Below are 14,909 nucleotides of genomic sequence, written 5' to 3'. Positions count from 1 at the left end.
CCTCTGATGGAATCGTGTTTTCATCATTGGCAACATCTGAGACTTCTGAGACAGCACGTTTTTGTATTCTTATCTCTGTTGTTTTTCATTGACACTTCTAGCTCAAGTTGTGCTGTTGTTCTTCTTTTCCCGCGGGATACTTGAATTTCTCTGTAAGTTAGTTAGTCTTACTTCCGTTTCAGTGCGTCGACAAAGGCTCATGATGGAGGTCTGCTCGAAGTCTCTTTATGCCTACCAAAAAGTGCAGTCGGCTATTCGCGACCATGAAGCTGATGTAGACATCTCGGTTTCTATTCCTAAGACTCGTGCCAAAGTAGTAGTTGTCGGCTCCTCAGGTTTGTGGCTAAATATTCTTGTTGTCCCAGGCAGCAGTCTGTGCTATTCGCTTAACGTGTGTTCAAATCTGTCATTATATTTTAACCATGGTTTAGGTGTTGGTAAGACATCGGTGATCTATCGCCATCGCTTCGGTAACCGATCAGCTCCATTCACATCAACTATCGGTGCATCCTTCGTGGAATGTGAAGTGTTAGTACGACGTTAAGTTCTTTCCCTTCTTTTACCTGATTTGTTTATTACTCTTATTTTTAGGGAGAGCAGCTATGAGAACGTTAGTCTCCAAATATGGGACACTGCTGGTCAGGAACGGTTTCGTTGCATGGTTAGTAGACTTGTTATGTAAAGGAAAAGTATTTCCACCGATAAGGTTTTTGAGATACGTGATTCTGGAAAGGAAAGTATAAAAAATAGAATGCGAATGTATTCAGAGCTGAGTTAGAGGAGATGTCCAGAGAAACACTTCGCTGCAGGATTAGAAAGGGAAAAATGTCGGGGGGGGGGGGGGGGGGGGGCATTCAGTGGCGCCCTTATTTACTCACTTTTTCTAAGCTCTAACTCACTTTTTTCTCTTAGTAACTTGAGTTTACATGTCATAGATTCTCTAAGACTAATGCTTAGGCCTTAGGGCCCGATTGATCGGTTTCTATAGTTTGTGGATATAGGGCTACAACTGTTTTTTTTCAGGTCCCCATGTATATGCGCAACTCCGCAGCTGCAATCATAATGTACGACATAACGAATAGACAGTCATTTGAAGATGTAGACAAATGGAATGAAGGTATTTTCATGATTTGCGCACTGATTGATTCTTCCTCGGATTTGTTTTATTTGATTTGGTTTGGTTTGATTTGCCCATTTCATTTCCTTCTATTCTAGAGTTACGCAAATGCTGTGGAATATCAGACCCGGTGGTGGTTTTGATTGGAAACAAGGTGGGTCAAACCTTTCAGTTTTCTTCTTATTTCTAAAATTAACATGTGTTTTCAAAAACAGTGTGATCTACACGACAAACGGCGAGTCTCAACAGCTGAAGGTCAGGCCAAAGCACTAGCACTTGATGCGCGCTTTTATGAGATTTCGGCCGAAAAGCCTATAAGTAGGTTCGATTGTGTTATTCATTTTCTTTACTTTGTTTAATGCAATCAGATTTATTCCCTTTTGACTTCTGTTTTTGCCCTATATAAACATCTGCGTATATTCGTGTGTGTTTGATACACGGTTTACGGATGTGGACCGGTTGTTTTTCATTATTCACTATCTTTCGTGTCGTTCGATCGCTGATGCACGTTGCCGTTTACTACTAGTCCAAACATCCTTCCGGTTTTAATTTTTCTCTCGCATAGTGGGGTACGGTGAGACGTCTAGTTACCTACTAGAACTATGCAAGGATCAATCATTTGAAGTTTGCATCACTATTAACTTTTCATCAAATTATCCTTTTTTCATCTCTCCGAAATCCATCACAGTATATTTGTTCTCAAATATACTGAACTCTAAACTCTTCCGTGTTTAGGTGATGCTGATTAGAGGCATCACCCCACGAATCTGGGGTGGTACGGGCTTCAGGTGGGTTGTGCCACCTGAAGCCTATACGAGGTCGTATTTTCCGGGTCTTTTTTTACTGCCATTAGGAAGAAATGGACGGAATCACCCTCTTCCCCATAATCTACAGCCCCGTATAGGCATAACACACCTAAAACCCGCATTATCTCAGATTCGTGGGGTGATTGATTAAACTACGTACCACGTGTATATGGTAACACGCGAATATGTCAGTAATTTCTGATTCTACTGACATATTCGCGTTCTTCTGATTCTGTTTTCTTTTTTTTGTGTGATAAAAGTGGAATTTAGGGCAAAGCGTAGTATTTTTTCTATAACTCTACATTCGACGTTTTAATGATAGACTTTTTTGTTTGCATATGCAACCGCTTTTCTAGTTTTTGGGATTTTTTAAGCAAATTTCTAGGATATTCCTCAAGTTGTCAAGTTGTGCTTTGTTTTAATTTTCAAAGGCAAGACTTTTTTTCAAAACGCATTTTTTAAAGACACATTTATGCTATAGTTTGTCCCCCTCCCCGCTTTAACATCTTTTTTCAGCAACTTGACCACACATTTTGTTTCCACTTTTTCAGCGTTTTCGCTTATGTTGGAGGACCTTTGTCATGATCTGCTCTCCGTTCCATGTGCTGATGATCTCTCATCTACTTCTTCCCGTTCTAATATTATTCAACTATCTTCAAGTGCCTCTTCGGTGGCCAACTCAGATACCAACAAGAGAAATAGATGTTGTGCTTTTATGTAACTGCTACATTAAGCTAACCTTGGCCCTCTGTGAAGTTACTTCGCTATTCGAGTTATCGTGATTTCGGGTAACCTCAGCCTTTACAATCCTTTCTCTTATGAATTTATCAGCTGATATTATTTGATCATATTAGCTGTACTTGCTGTGTTTTAGTCTTGCCTCATTTTGCATCGCTTGTTAAATTTTAATGCGAAGTATGTCCTAAGATTTGTATTTTTTACACTATACAGATTGATCTCAGGATTATTTTAAATGTATCAGAATTCAAGTCTGTTGCAATAGGTGATTATTTTTACTAATTAAAGTGATTGTAATGAGAGTTTTAGCGTAGTGAGTCTTTCAATAACGGGATCCTTGCTTTTCTTTCATTTATTTAACTAGCATTATATTCATCTTATAGTTATTCTGTTTCCTATTGCTGCTTCAATACTTCTGTGATCATAGCCTAACTTGATTTCGTAGCACTATCTTTATTTTCATTTTCATTTTTGCATCTTCTATTCTGATTAATTTATGGGTACGTCAGTAGGGATTACATTTGTTAGTTACCCGTGTTGGAGCCGTACTGGTTATATCGAATTGTTACTATCGAATCATAAATGGTTCAAGTCCTAGAACGCTTGTTGTTTTTGTATCGCGTACTACATTCGGAAAGTAGTTACAATTCGAACGTCCTGACTAATTTACACTGAGCTTTCAAACCTCATACTTGCTTGATCGAGTTTTTTTTTTCTGCAAAATAAGGAAGGACAAGAACAAGCTGCAACTTGTAGTTTTTGCAATGCTCTCTTGTTGGGCTTAAAGGGCAAGAAGAGGCTTGCTCGACGATGCGACTGGATTACTTTTTCTGAGCACTTTTTTAAAATTAGATGGAAGCGGATATGGGTTTAAGCGAATTTCCCATCTCTATCCCATCCAGATTTTAGAACAGTCGAAAGAGGCCTGGTAAGCAAAAACAAGAATTCAGAAGAGGAAAATCTTCCCCTACAAGATTCTCGAAACTGGACGAAACTGGTTACTTCAAGTGCGAGTTGAGTCGTTCGACATCATTTGGAGTCATGTCTAAAGGTCGGACAAAAATCGGAATCTCAGCAAGTTTTCTAATTGCAAAACTACAGTTTAGTTACAATCTTTCAGAAATTCGTTGGTAGAGGGTGGAAGGAAACGCGAATGTGTATATCTGATGTGGTGTGGGAAAGAAATAAGGAATTCCATCTAAATGATTAAGAAGTACTGTATTGTTTTGTCCTTCCGCCTTCTCCCACATAAATAGCATTGCAATGCCATGCGCTCTATGTGGTTACTGGACTTTTACTGTGGATACTTACTTATTTATTTGTAGAGCAAGACAGAGAAGTCGTGGAGCTCAAGCGGTTCGCGCTTAAAATTTCCAATAATTGGGACTATTTCATTAGCTGGATCGCTGAAGTAAATTGCAGCTAACAACAGTGAAAGATGTGGGTAGTCGTACACATTTCGGCAATGCGAAAAGCTAAGGAATTGAGAAGTGCGAATGTTCGACTTTCATTGAATCTTGCCATAGATTGCAACTTGTCGATAGTCAATTTAGCAACAGCCAAGATTGTTAACAAACTTTATTACGGCTAACGTTTCGGCGCCGTCGACTTCGTCAGAGCCTGTAAAGTCAGATCATTTGTGATATATCTTCTCAAATGCCTCATCCAGAACAAGTCATCATTTCCTAAGATGCTACATCCAAAATCGAAACCAAAAGAGTCCAAAACGTTGTGTTTACTTAGGTGGCCGCGTTACCGTGATATTAGCGGACCTCCGCGTGATAAAATCGCTCCGCTAACACTAATTAGGATGCGACTCGCATGTGACCCCGTAGATCAAAACCCGCAAAGGTCTTGATACAGAGCCAGCTCGTTGGTCACGACTATGCATTCTTCCTTTCTATTCATTTCTGAACTTTTAGCGTTAATCCAAAACGCCTCCAATGTTCTGCAAGCTACAATTTCGGGTTCGTACGGTAGGATCGTGGCAGCTATGCAGAAAGGAGCATTTCCATGACATTTTCTGCGATGGGTTCCGAGAGGGATTGCTGCGTTTGAATGTTTCATCCCATCTAGGTGTTCTTTAATACGAACACAAAGAGGCCGCCCTTTTTCGCCAAAATATTCTCCGCTGCATGTTTTGCAGGAAATCAAATAGACTACACCAGAGAACATGCAGTCGCCTGCCTTACCAAATGAACATATTACGCAGTTTTGACTCATACAAATGCGATCGTACATTCTGTTTCGCACTAACTGCTTCTTGAGATGTGTGGGAGGTATTTCCACATTTCTCACTTGGTCATCGAGACCACACCTAACCAGACTGGCCCTTATCGCTTTACTCAGGTCGTCGGTTATGAAACGTAAGCAGAAATTGATCTTTTTGGAATCATCATGGCATAAATCTCGCTGCGCAATAAGAAGTGGCCAATCAGCAATGTAACCATTAGAGGTTGCGATCCGCTGCGCTAGGTTAACTGCATCGATCCGCTCCTGGACATCAGATTTCACTCTTGTGGCTGTCCTGAACATGTTCCGAATGACTGATTTCTTTGTTTTCCAAGGGTGAGTGGAAGACACGATGGCTTCGAAAACCTAGCAGTAAAAACATATTAGTACACTGTCTTTCAGCTCACCCTTGCCAAGGTGGATGACTCCAAAAAGATCAATTTCTGCTTACGTTTCATAACCGACGACCTGAGTAAAGCGATAAGGGCCAGTCTGGTTAGGTGTGGTCTCGATGACCAAGTGAGAAATGTGGAAATACCTCCCACACATCTCAAGAAGCAGTTAGTGCGAAACAGAATGTACGATCGCATTTGTATGAGTCAAAACTGCGTAATATGTTCATTTGGTAAGGCAGGCGACTGCATGTTCTCTGGTGTAGTCTATTTGATTTCCTGCAAAACATGCAGCGGAGAATATTTTGGCGAAAAAGGGCGGCCTCTTTGTGTTCGTATTAAAGAACACCTAGATGGGATGAAACATTCAAACGCAGCAATCCCTCTCGGAACCCATCGCAGAAAATGTCATGGAAATGCTCCTTTCTGCATAGCTGCCACGATCCTACCGTACGAACCCGAAATTGTAGCTTGCAGAACATTGGAGGCGTTTTGGATTAACGCTAAAAGTTCAGAAATGAATAGAAAGGAAGAATGCATAGTCGTGACCAACGAGCTGGCTCTGTATCAAGACCTTTGCGGGTTTTGATCTACGGGGTCACATGCGAGTCGCATCCTAATTAGTGTTAGCGGAGCGATTTTATCACGCGGAGGTCCGCTAATATCACGGTAACGCGGCCACCTAAGTAAACACAACGTTTTGGACTCTTTTGGTTTCGATTTTGGATGTAGCATCTTAGGAAATGATGACTTGTTCTGGATGAGGCATTTGAGAAGATATATCAGAAATGATCTGACTTTCTAGGCTCTGACGAGAGCGACGACGCCGAAACGTTAGGCGTAATAAAGTTTGTTAACAATCTTGGCTGTTGCTAAATTGACTATCGACAAGTTGCTAAGGAATTCATAAGTCATTAATTCTACAGATACTGCTGAACCGCCGATAACCTCACCGTAGCGAAAGACTATCAGATTGCATCGGATTTTGCGGTGTTTGCGGAAAGGCGGAGAATTTGAGAGAGAAGAACGGCAGTAATGAGTGATGTTCCAAATATAGTAGAGTTAAAACGAAATTATGTAGTTCCGCAAGCGGCTGCGCCCGGATAGGTGGAGCGTAGTGGTTAGGAACAAGCGGGCGTTTGCTAGTACAATTAACTTGCACCTCGCGATGGTCCCATCTCGATTCCAATCGTTCCAAGGCGCCGCTTCGAGCGCAGCCTCTTACGCAACTGCACCGAGTTTCATTTCGTTTGGACACGACTACACAGTAGAGCGTATTTGCTCCACATCTCAAGACATCGCCGATTATAGGATCATAGCAAACGCCTTCCATGGCCTAGAAAACATTCAGTACGTTGGGGAAAGAAGTGAGGAAATCCATCCACCTACCTCGATGTGCTGTCTAGCAAGTTCTCGTGGGAAACCTCCCTCGTCTTACAGACGTGTACACAAACCTACATCATAAGTTACAAGATACAGAATAGCTGGTGTGTATTTAACTCATATCTTAGGGATAAGAAAACAGTGCTACCTATCTATATCCTATATAGGAATGCACGCATTTTTCTAGACATCTCATTTCCTACTTGTTGAAACAGCGATCAGTTGTTATGCTCACATACATTCCTGGAGGCTACTACGGCGAATTAGTAGGTTTCTCTTTTGAAAGACCAAACAATCTCATCTTTAAAAAGTCTTGTAAAAATAAAAACACCAGTTCTGTTACAATTGTTGCTGTAAGAATCTTCAGGGTAAGAGGGCTCTTCCTAATATCTTTACTATACATATTTAGAGCTTCCTTATTACCCAACCAGTCTGAACGTCCGGCTAAAGCCGGACTTCAGACTTTCTGTGGCGTTCGCTTCGCTAGCCCTCATTGATCAACGAAAATCAATATTAGTGCCCTTTTCTGTGAAATTAGACTTGTGTATCTTTAACAATCTCTCTTCATCTCTTTTTTTATTTCAAGTAAAGACAAAAGATATCATAGTTTTCTTTCTAATCGCGTCAATTCTACATTTGGATAATATTCAAACTTCAGCTCCGAACACTCCGTCGATACCAATATAATGTAGACACAATTTGAAAGTATTACTCGAAATATGGGCTTTCCTCCTGTTTCCCTCCAAGAGTTATCAATGAACGGTGTTTTAGCACAAAATACCGTGAAAGACTTTATCCTACTGATAAAGATAACGTTCTACGTCAGATCATGTAAACTGTTCGCTACCATTAAAGCAGCCGTTTGCATGCATGTTTTCACTTTCTGAGGAAGGCATGGTACTAACTTGAGGCGAAAGGAGAAGGAAATAGACACGCGAAGGAGTCATAAATGTGAAAAGCAACGCGCTCAGTGACCGCGGCTACGAAAAATCCAATTTATTTTTAGCGACATGCACACGAAGTTTTGCGCACCATTTCGATGCCAATGGACCCGTCGCACCCACCTTTTCCAATTTCGTGACTCACACACACACACACACACACACACACACACACACACACACACACACACACACACACACACACACACACACACACACACACACACACACACACACACACACACACACACACACACGTGTTTGTTTGTGTATATATATATATATATGTGCGTGTGTGTGTGCGTGTGTGTGTGTGTTTGTCTGTGTGTGTTTGTCTGTGTGTCACGAAATTCGAAAAAAGAGGTGCGACGGGTCCACCCGGCGCCAGATAGCCATAATATGGGGTGCGACGGGTCCATCGGCACCAGATACCTATGGAAGGGGGTGTGACGGGTCTACCGGCACCAGATACCTATGGAAGGGGGTGCGACGGGTCCACCGGCGCCAGACCCCTATAGCAGGGGGTGCGACGGGTCCACCGGCGCCAGACCCCTATAGCAGGGGGTGCGACGGGTCCACCGGCGCATAGTGGGGTGCGACGGGTCCATCGGCACCAGATACCTATGGAAGGGGGTGTGACGGGTCTACCGGCACCAGATACCTATGGAAGGGGGTGCGACGGGTCTACCGGCACCAGATACCTATGGAAGGGGGTGCGACGGGTCCACCGGCGCCAGACCCCTATAGCAGGGGGTGCGACGGGTCCACCGGCGCCAGACCCCTATAGCAGGGGGTGCGACGGGTCCACCGGCGCCAGACCCCTATAGCAGGGGGTGCGACGGGTCCACCGGCGCCAAATAGCCATAATATGGGGTGCGACGGGTCCACCGGCGCCAGACCCCTATAGCAGGGGGTGCGACGGGTCCACCGGCGCCAGACCCCTATAGCAGGGGGTGCGACGGGTCCACCGGCGCCAAATAGCCATAATATGGGGTGCGACGGGTCCATCGGCGCCAGACCCCTATAGCAGGGGGTGCGACGGGTCCACCGGCGCCAGACCCCTATAGCGGGGTGCGACGGCCACCGCAGGGGTGCGACGGGTCCACCGGCGCCAAATAGCCATAATATGGGGTGCGACGGGTCCATCGGCACCAGATACCTATGGAAGGGGGTGTGACGGGTCTACCGGCACCAGATACCTATGGAAGGGGGTGCGACGGGTCCACCGGCGCCAGACCCCTATAGCAGGGGGTGCGACGGGTCCACCGGCGCCAAATAGCCATAATATGGGGTGCGACGGGTCCATCGGCACCAGATACCTATGGAAGATGGTGCAACGGTTCCACCGGCGCCAGATACCTATGGAAGGTGGTGCGACGGGTCCACCGGCGCCAGACCCCTATAGCAGGGGGTGCGACGGGTCCACCGGCGCCAAATAGCCATAATATGGGGTGCGACGGGTCCATCGGCACCAGATACCTATGGAAGGGGGTGCGACGGGTCCACCGGCGCCAGACCCCTATAGCAGGGGGTGCGACGGGTCCACCGGCGCCAGACCCCTATAGCAGGGGGTGCGACGGGTCCACCGGCGCCAAATAGCCATAATATGGGGTGCGACGGGTCCATCGGCACCAGATACCTATGGAAGGGGGTGTGACGGGTCTACCGGCACCAGATACCTATGGAAGGGGGTGCGACGGGTCCACCGGGGCCAGACCCCTATAGCAGGGGGTGCGACGGGTCCACCGGCGCCAAATAGCCATAATATGGGGTGCGACGGGTCCATCGGCACCAGATACCTATGGAAGATGGTGCAACGGTTCCACCGGCGCCAGATACCTATGGAAGGTGGTGCGACGGGTCCACCGGCGTCAGATTGGTGCGCCGGCGCCAGATATCCATAATATGGGGTGCGACGGATCCACCGGCGTCGGTGGACCCGGTCATTGGTGCGCAATAACTCAGTGTGCATGACGTAAAAGATAAATGGTTGCAGCCGTTTTATAGCCGTGACCACAGGGCACGTTGCTCTTCACCTTTACGACTCCTCCGCCTGTCTATTTCCTTCCTCGTTCGCCTCAAGTTGGTAGCATGCCGTTCTCAGAAAGTGGAACCCCGCATGCAAACGGCTGCTTAAATAGTAGCAAGATATTTATGTGATCTGACGTGGAACGTCATCTTTATCAGTAGGATGATGTTTTCACGTCATTTTATGCCACAACATCACTCTTTGATAACTGTTTATAGAAAACAGGAGGAAAACCCATATTTTCGAGTGTTCCTTTAAATTTTGTTCGTAATATATTGGTAAGGAGTGTTTAAAGCTGAAGTCCGAATGTTCTCCCAATGTAGAATTGACGCGTTTAGAAAGTAGACCATGAAATCTTTCGCTTTTAGTTATAATATAAAAAAGGAAGAAAGTTTGAGATACACAAGTCCAATTTCATAGCAAACGGCACTAATATTGATTTTCGTTGATCAGTGAAGGCGACGAAGCAAACACCACTGAAAGTCTGAAGTCCGGCTTCAGCCGGACGTTCAGACTGGTATATATATATATATATATATATATATATATATATATCTACTATATAATAACGGGCTTATTCTGTCACGTGTGTCTGTGTGTGTGTGTGTGTGTGTGTGTGTCAGTCACGAAATTCAAAATGAGGGGTGCGACGGGTCCACCGGCGTCGAGTTAATGCCTTGAAGCTAGGAAGCTATAAAATGAGGTGTGAAGGGGTCCACCGGCGTCGGATACCTATAGAAGGGGGTGCGACGGGTCCACCGGCGCCAGATAGCGTTAGAAGGCGGTGCGACGGGTCCACGGCGTCGGATACCTATAGAAGGGGGTGCGACGGGTCCATCGGCGCCAGATAGCCTTAGAAGGGGGTGCGACGGGTCCACCTGGTGTCGGATTGGTGCGCTGGGGTCAGATAGCTATAAAAAGGGTTGCGACGGGTCCCGCGGTGTCGCATTGGCGCGCCGGCGCCAAATACCTATAGAAGGGGGTGCGACGGGTCCACCGGCGCCAAATACCTATAGAAGGGGGTGCGACGGGTCCACCGGCGCCAAATACCTATAGAAGGGGGTGCGACGGGTCCACCGGCACCAGACACCTATAGAAGGGGGTGCGACGGGTCCACCGGCGCCAGACACCTATAGAAGGGGGTGCGACGGGTCCACCGGCGCCAAATACCTATAGAAGGGGGTGCGACGGGTCCACCGGCGCCAGACACCTATGGAAGGAGGTGCGACAGGTCCACCGGCGTCGAAATAGTGCGCAATAACTTCGTGTGCATGACGCAAAAGATAGATGGTTGCAGCCGTTTCAAAGCCGTGTGACCACGGGCGCTTTGCTTTACACCGTATATGACTCCTCCGTGTGTTCATTTCCTTTTTCGTTCGCCTCAAGTTGGTAGCATGCCGCTCTCAGAAAGTGGAAACACGCATGCAAACGGGTGCTTAAATAGTAGCAAGATGTTTATGTGGTCTGACGTGGAACGTTATCTTTATCACTAGGATGATGTCTTTCACGTCACTTAATGTTAGAACATCACTCTGTGATAACTATTTGGGGAAATCAGGAGGAATACCCATACTTTCGAGTAATGCTTTCAAATTTGTATCTATATTATTCTGGCATGAAAGAGTGTTTGAAGCTGATGGTCGAATATTCTCCAAATGTAGAATTGACGTGTTTAGAAGGAAAAGTCCTGTAATCTTTCGCCTTAATTTATAATATAAAAAAGAAGAGAAGAGAAAGCGTTGTTAAAAAAAAACACAAATCTAATTTTACAGAAATCACCACTACTATTAACTTTCATTGATCAGTGAAAGGGAGTGAAGCTAAAACCACCGAAAGTCTGAAGTCCGGCTTTAGCCGGACATTCAGACTGGTATATATATAAACACACACACCTGACAGAATAAGCCCGTTATTATATATCATGATATTCTAACCTTCCCTATATTATTCATTCGCAGTCACGGCCGATATTTAAAAAAAGAGTTTTACTGGAAAATTCTCGTTCTTTGATAAGCCTCTCCCCTCCCCCTCCCCCCTTCCTTGTCCAGCATTCCTACATGCATTTATACGGAAGAGACCTCACGTAATTGAAACAAATCTGAGAGACATATTAACAGTGTTTTTTTTTCAGGATGTGTTTGCTATTATATTCATCATCACTGCAATCATTATGATCATAATAATGAGCGTTTATTGTTGTATATTGATAAGGCTGCATTTTTTGCAGCGAAATCTACCAAAAGGTGAATTTTTTACGTGAACGTCTCAGTAATCGGTATTTTAGAGCTACTACACACCTGTTCTGTGTGGCGTACTAAAATTTTCCATTTGTTTATTCTTTTGAGTTTGGCGTACACAAATGTTAATACAGGCAGTCCATTCCAGGTTAAATTCGGTATTGAAAAGCTCCCATACACTTATACTTTCAGGGAGTTCGCATCTTCAGAATAAAAAAAAAATGGAATCCAGTATGATTTGCACGATCATGAACCTTGTTTATTCCACAAGAAAGACCCTAAGTCCATTTGTGGAGTCACATAGTCAAGAGGAAAAGTCTACAGAATGTGTACCTCGGATCCAGTAGGAACGACGCCATCGTCATCAGAGAAACTAGACTTGTTGACGTTAGTCCAGCGACAACCTCAAATAAGAGAAGAGTTCCTACTTATTTAATTAAGACGCATGGATCCAAAATCTTAAGGGTGTTGTACAACGTCCCCTGATTTTTTCTGGTCAATACCGTAATCTCAACTTTGAAGTCGCCTTGTTATTGTGACTCACCCTCGGATTATACAACTTCGTGAATTCGTATAATTTCGTTTCGCATTCTGGAGATGAAGACAGACTCTACCAGCCTGCAGACGGCGACATATTCACTCACAACGAGAAATCAAGTAAATGATATGGAAAAGAATATAATTTGTACAACCATCTTTTTTCCTGAAAATTCTCGCGGTCCAAAGGAATGGAAAAGCTGTAGTATAGGTGAAGAGTGGTGAAGAATATGGACCTTAGGTTTGCTGGGTTTAGCTCAAAAGTTGCTAAGATTTCTTTCTGCAATATCCAAGTTGCGTTTTAGAATATTTTTGCCGTAAGTTAACAACTTCTGAGGTGAACTTAGAACCTCTTTTGAGCAGCAAATGAAACGCTTATGAGACGTATAAATCGATTCAATTTTTTTTCCAGATTGCAAAGAAGATGAGTTTGCCCGAAAGTTAATTCAAAATAAATTATGATTAAATCATCTTGATAGAGACCTAACTGAAAAGAAAATACGAATACATAATCATGTCGAAGTTTATGGAGACTAGCGAAATTTACTGTGATTATTACAAGTCTCAATTCCTCAATAGTTCCTGCGGCGGCAAGATCAATCTCATCATCATGGTCTTAAAGGGAGCATAGCACGAAATTGACGACGTAGAAGTCATCTCCCGAAAATGTAGGATCAGGAGTGTAGATCACGATCATGAGCGACCACGCTAAATTTGTCCTGATTTCCCTGAAAAAAATGGCGCAGAAAACGGTCTTCTTGTACAAATTTCCCTACGAGACACTTCACAACGCGCCACCCTTTTACGCGTTCATGCGAGCGAGCGGACTATAATCAATGGGGTTTCCCCAGAAGCCTATTTAAGGAGCAGAAAATAGGCTGCTGAGGGAACCGGTACAAAGGCAGAATTATAAGGTGGGAAATCCGCACAGGAGTATCGAACGGATTCGTAGGAAAATTCGTAGAGGAAGGCAGTTTTCTACTGCCTTTTTCTTAACGGAAATCCAGCATGCTCACACTCGTCTCGCGATTATATACCCCTGTCCCTTTGTTTTCGTGAAGAGATATCAACATCGTCAATTTCGAAGCACGGTGGTTTTAAGTGGAGGTGGGCCATAATTTTCGTAACGCTCACACACACGGCCAAATTGCGGCCGTTACACAAGCACATGTTTTTATCCTGATGTTGGATACTTTTGGAGGAAAGAAGTTGAAAATAGACAGCAGAAACGATAGCATGTGAGGAATGTATTGACATAGTGAGATACCAAATATTGTAAAACATGGGGTGGGCAGTAAAAAAGAATGAGTCCAGGTCGAGTTCAATATTTGAAATCCTTGCTGCATTTGCAGAGTCAGGCTATGTTATGTAGTGTTTTCGGAGCTGAAGATTCGAAGCAACCGCATGATAGACACCGTTTGAACGATTATCTTTTCATCAGACATCGCTTTTTATTTCGACTGCAATTAGATGACTAGTCAAGGAAACTAGCAAATGATCCTTTTCGACCCTTCACCATCAGAGGCGGGAGATCAACAAAAGATCATTCTTGAACAATGAGCAGTACACTCTGAGCGACCGAATATCTCTTGTGAGTTGTTTCAGAGCAGGTTGTGGTTATGGCTCCTGCTTATCCTGCTGTGCCACCGCACGCCGTTGTCTACAGTACAACTCCTGTCACCAGCATGGTCTCCGTTCAACCGGAAAGTGATCAAGAAACACCAGCAGCTCCAAAAACTCCGTACTACCAGCATTATTACCTGGTTCACATGGATAGACCACCGCATGGAAATCATTTCTATCAACCACAGCAAATCCTCACACCTGCCCCTACACGCCTTTCCTGCTAGCTTGTCCCGCATTACTTCCGAACTGTTCCAAAAGATGTGCTCATTTTCTCCAAAATCCACTGTCATCTCATCTCTGATATCTGCCAATTATTACATTTGTTTGTGAGTGCTATTTTCTGGATGAAAATTTACTGCAACTTCGAAAGAGTTTGGCCGGTGCTCTAAAGGGAAGTTCCAAAAGAAAACATCAATACAATGTACATTTGATGTTTTTTATATGCCGTGTAAACGTTGTCCCGTTCCGCGTAATACATAACTACATGTCGCCACTATCTACGAAGCTCAATAACTGTAATAACGCTCCTGAAAATCCACTCCATCAAAAATTACTTCTACGAAAAGTGTACTCGCAACAAACTGTGGTTATGAAACAATGCTTCACACTATATATGGCTTTAAAGGCCCACGAATTCTGAGGTGGTACGGATTTCAGGTGGAGTATTCTTATACGGGATAGTAGATTATGGAGAGGGGATGACTCCGCCCATTTCTTCCCAATTGCCCGGAGGATGAGCGCGTGAACAGGGCTGGCGCGCTGCAATCGAACTCCTTGTGGAAAATAGTGCGCCGGAACGCTCGAAGCCGTATCTTCCGGGACGTTTTCTACGGCAATTAGGAAGAAATGGACGGAATCACCCTTCTCTCCA

At 44.4% G+C, this 14,909-nt stretch overlaps 3 protein-coding genes across 5 annotated transcripts; 2 read left to right on the top strand and 1 right to left on the bottom strand.

Annotated features, from left to right (window-relative positions):
- Positions 1–199: 199 nt before the first annotated feature.
- On the top strand, positions 200–3,795 carry RB195_018259 (uncharacterized protein; the record flags this gene model as incomplete). Of its 2 annotated transcripts, XM_064185609.1 has the most annotated exons (9): positions 203–335; positions 432–528; positions 592–661; positions 1,024–1,117; positions 1,216–1,271; positions 1,333–1,435; positions 2,475–2,593; positions 3,571–3,712; positions 3,782–3,795. In XM_064185609.1, 9 exons carry the CDS (start codon positions 203–205, stop codon positions 3,793–3,795), a joined length of 828 nt encoding a protein of 275 aa, XP_064041489.1. The 2 variants fall into 2 exon arrangements, with proteins under 2 accessions (XP_064041490.1, XP_064041489.1); XM_064185608.1 differs by lacking the exons at positions 3,571–3,712; positions 3,782–3,795 and having other exon boundaries at positions 200–335; positions 2,475–2,644.
- Positions 3,796–4,497: 702 nt separating this feature from the next.
- RB195_018258 (uncharacterized protein) lies at positions 4,498–5,196 on the bottom strand (the record flags this gene model as incomplete). The annotated part of the gene is made up of 1 exon (XM_064185607.1): positions 4,498–5,196. One exon carries the CDS (start codon positions 5,194–5,196, stop codon positions 4,498–4,500), a length of 699 nt encoding a protein of 232 aa, XP_064041488.1.
- Positions 5,197–6,453: 1,257 nt separating this feature from the next.
- RB195_018257 (uncharacterized protein) lies at positions 6,454–14,262 on the top strand (the record flags this gene model as incomplete). 2 transcript variants are annotated; one of them, XM_064185605.1, is made up of 4 exons in its annotated part: positions 6,454–6,635; positions 6,856–6,934; positions 11,770–11,881; positions 14,018–14,262. In XM_064185605.1, the coding sequence occupies 4 exons, from the start codon at positions 6,454–6,456 to the stop codon at positions 14,260–14,262; spliced, it is 618 nt and encodes a 205-aa protein (XP_064041486.1). The 2 variants fall into 2 exon arrangements, with proteins under 2 accessions (XP_064041486.1, XP_064041487.1); XM_064185606.1 differs by lacking the exon at positions 6,454–6,635 and having other exon boundaries at positions 6,896–6,934.
- Positions 14,263–14,909: the final 647 nt, after the last annotated feature.

Source organism: Necator americanus, chromosome II (assembly GCF_031761385.1).
Source record: "Necator americanus strain Aroian chromosome II, whole genome shotgun sequence".
Classification (NCBI taxonomy): Eukaryota; Metazoa; Nematoda; class Chromadorea; order Rhabditida; family Ancylostomatidae; genus Necator; species Necator americanus.
The sequence above is the reverse complement of the archived record's forward strand: the minus strand, read 5'-3'. Positions and strand labels throughout refer to the sequence as shown.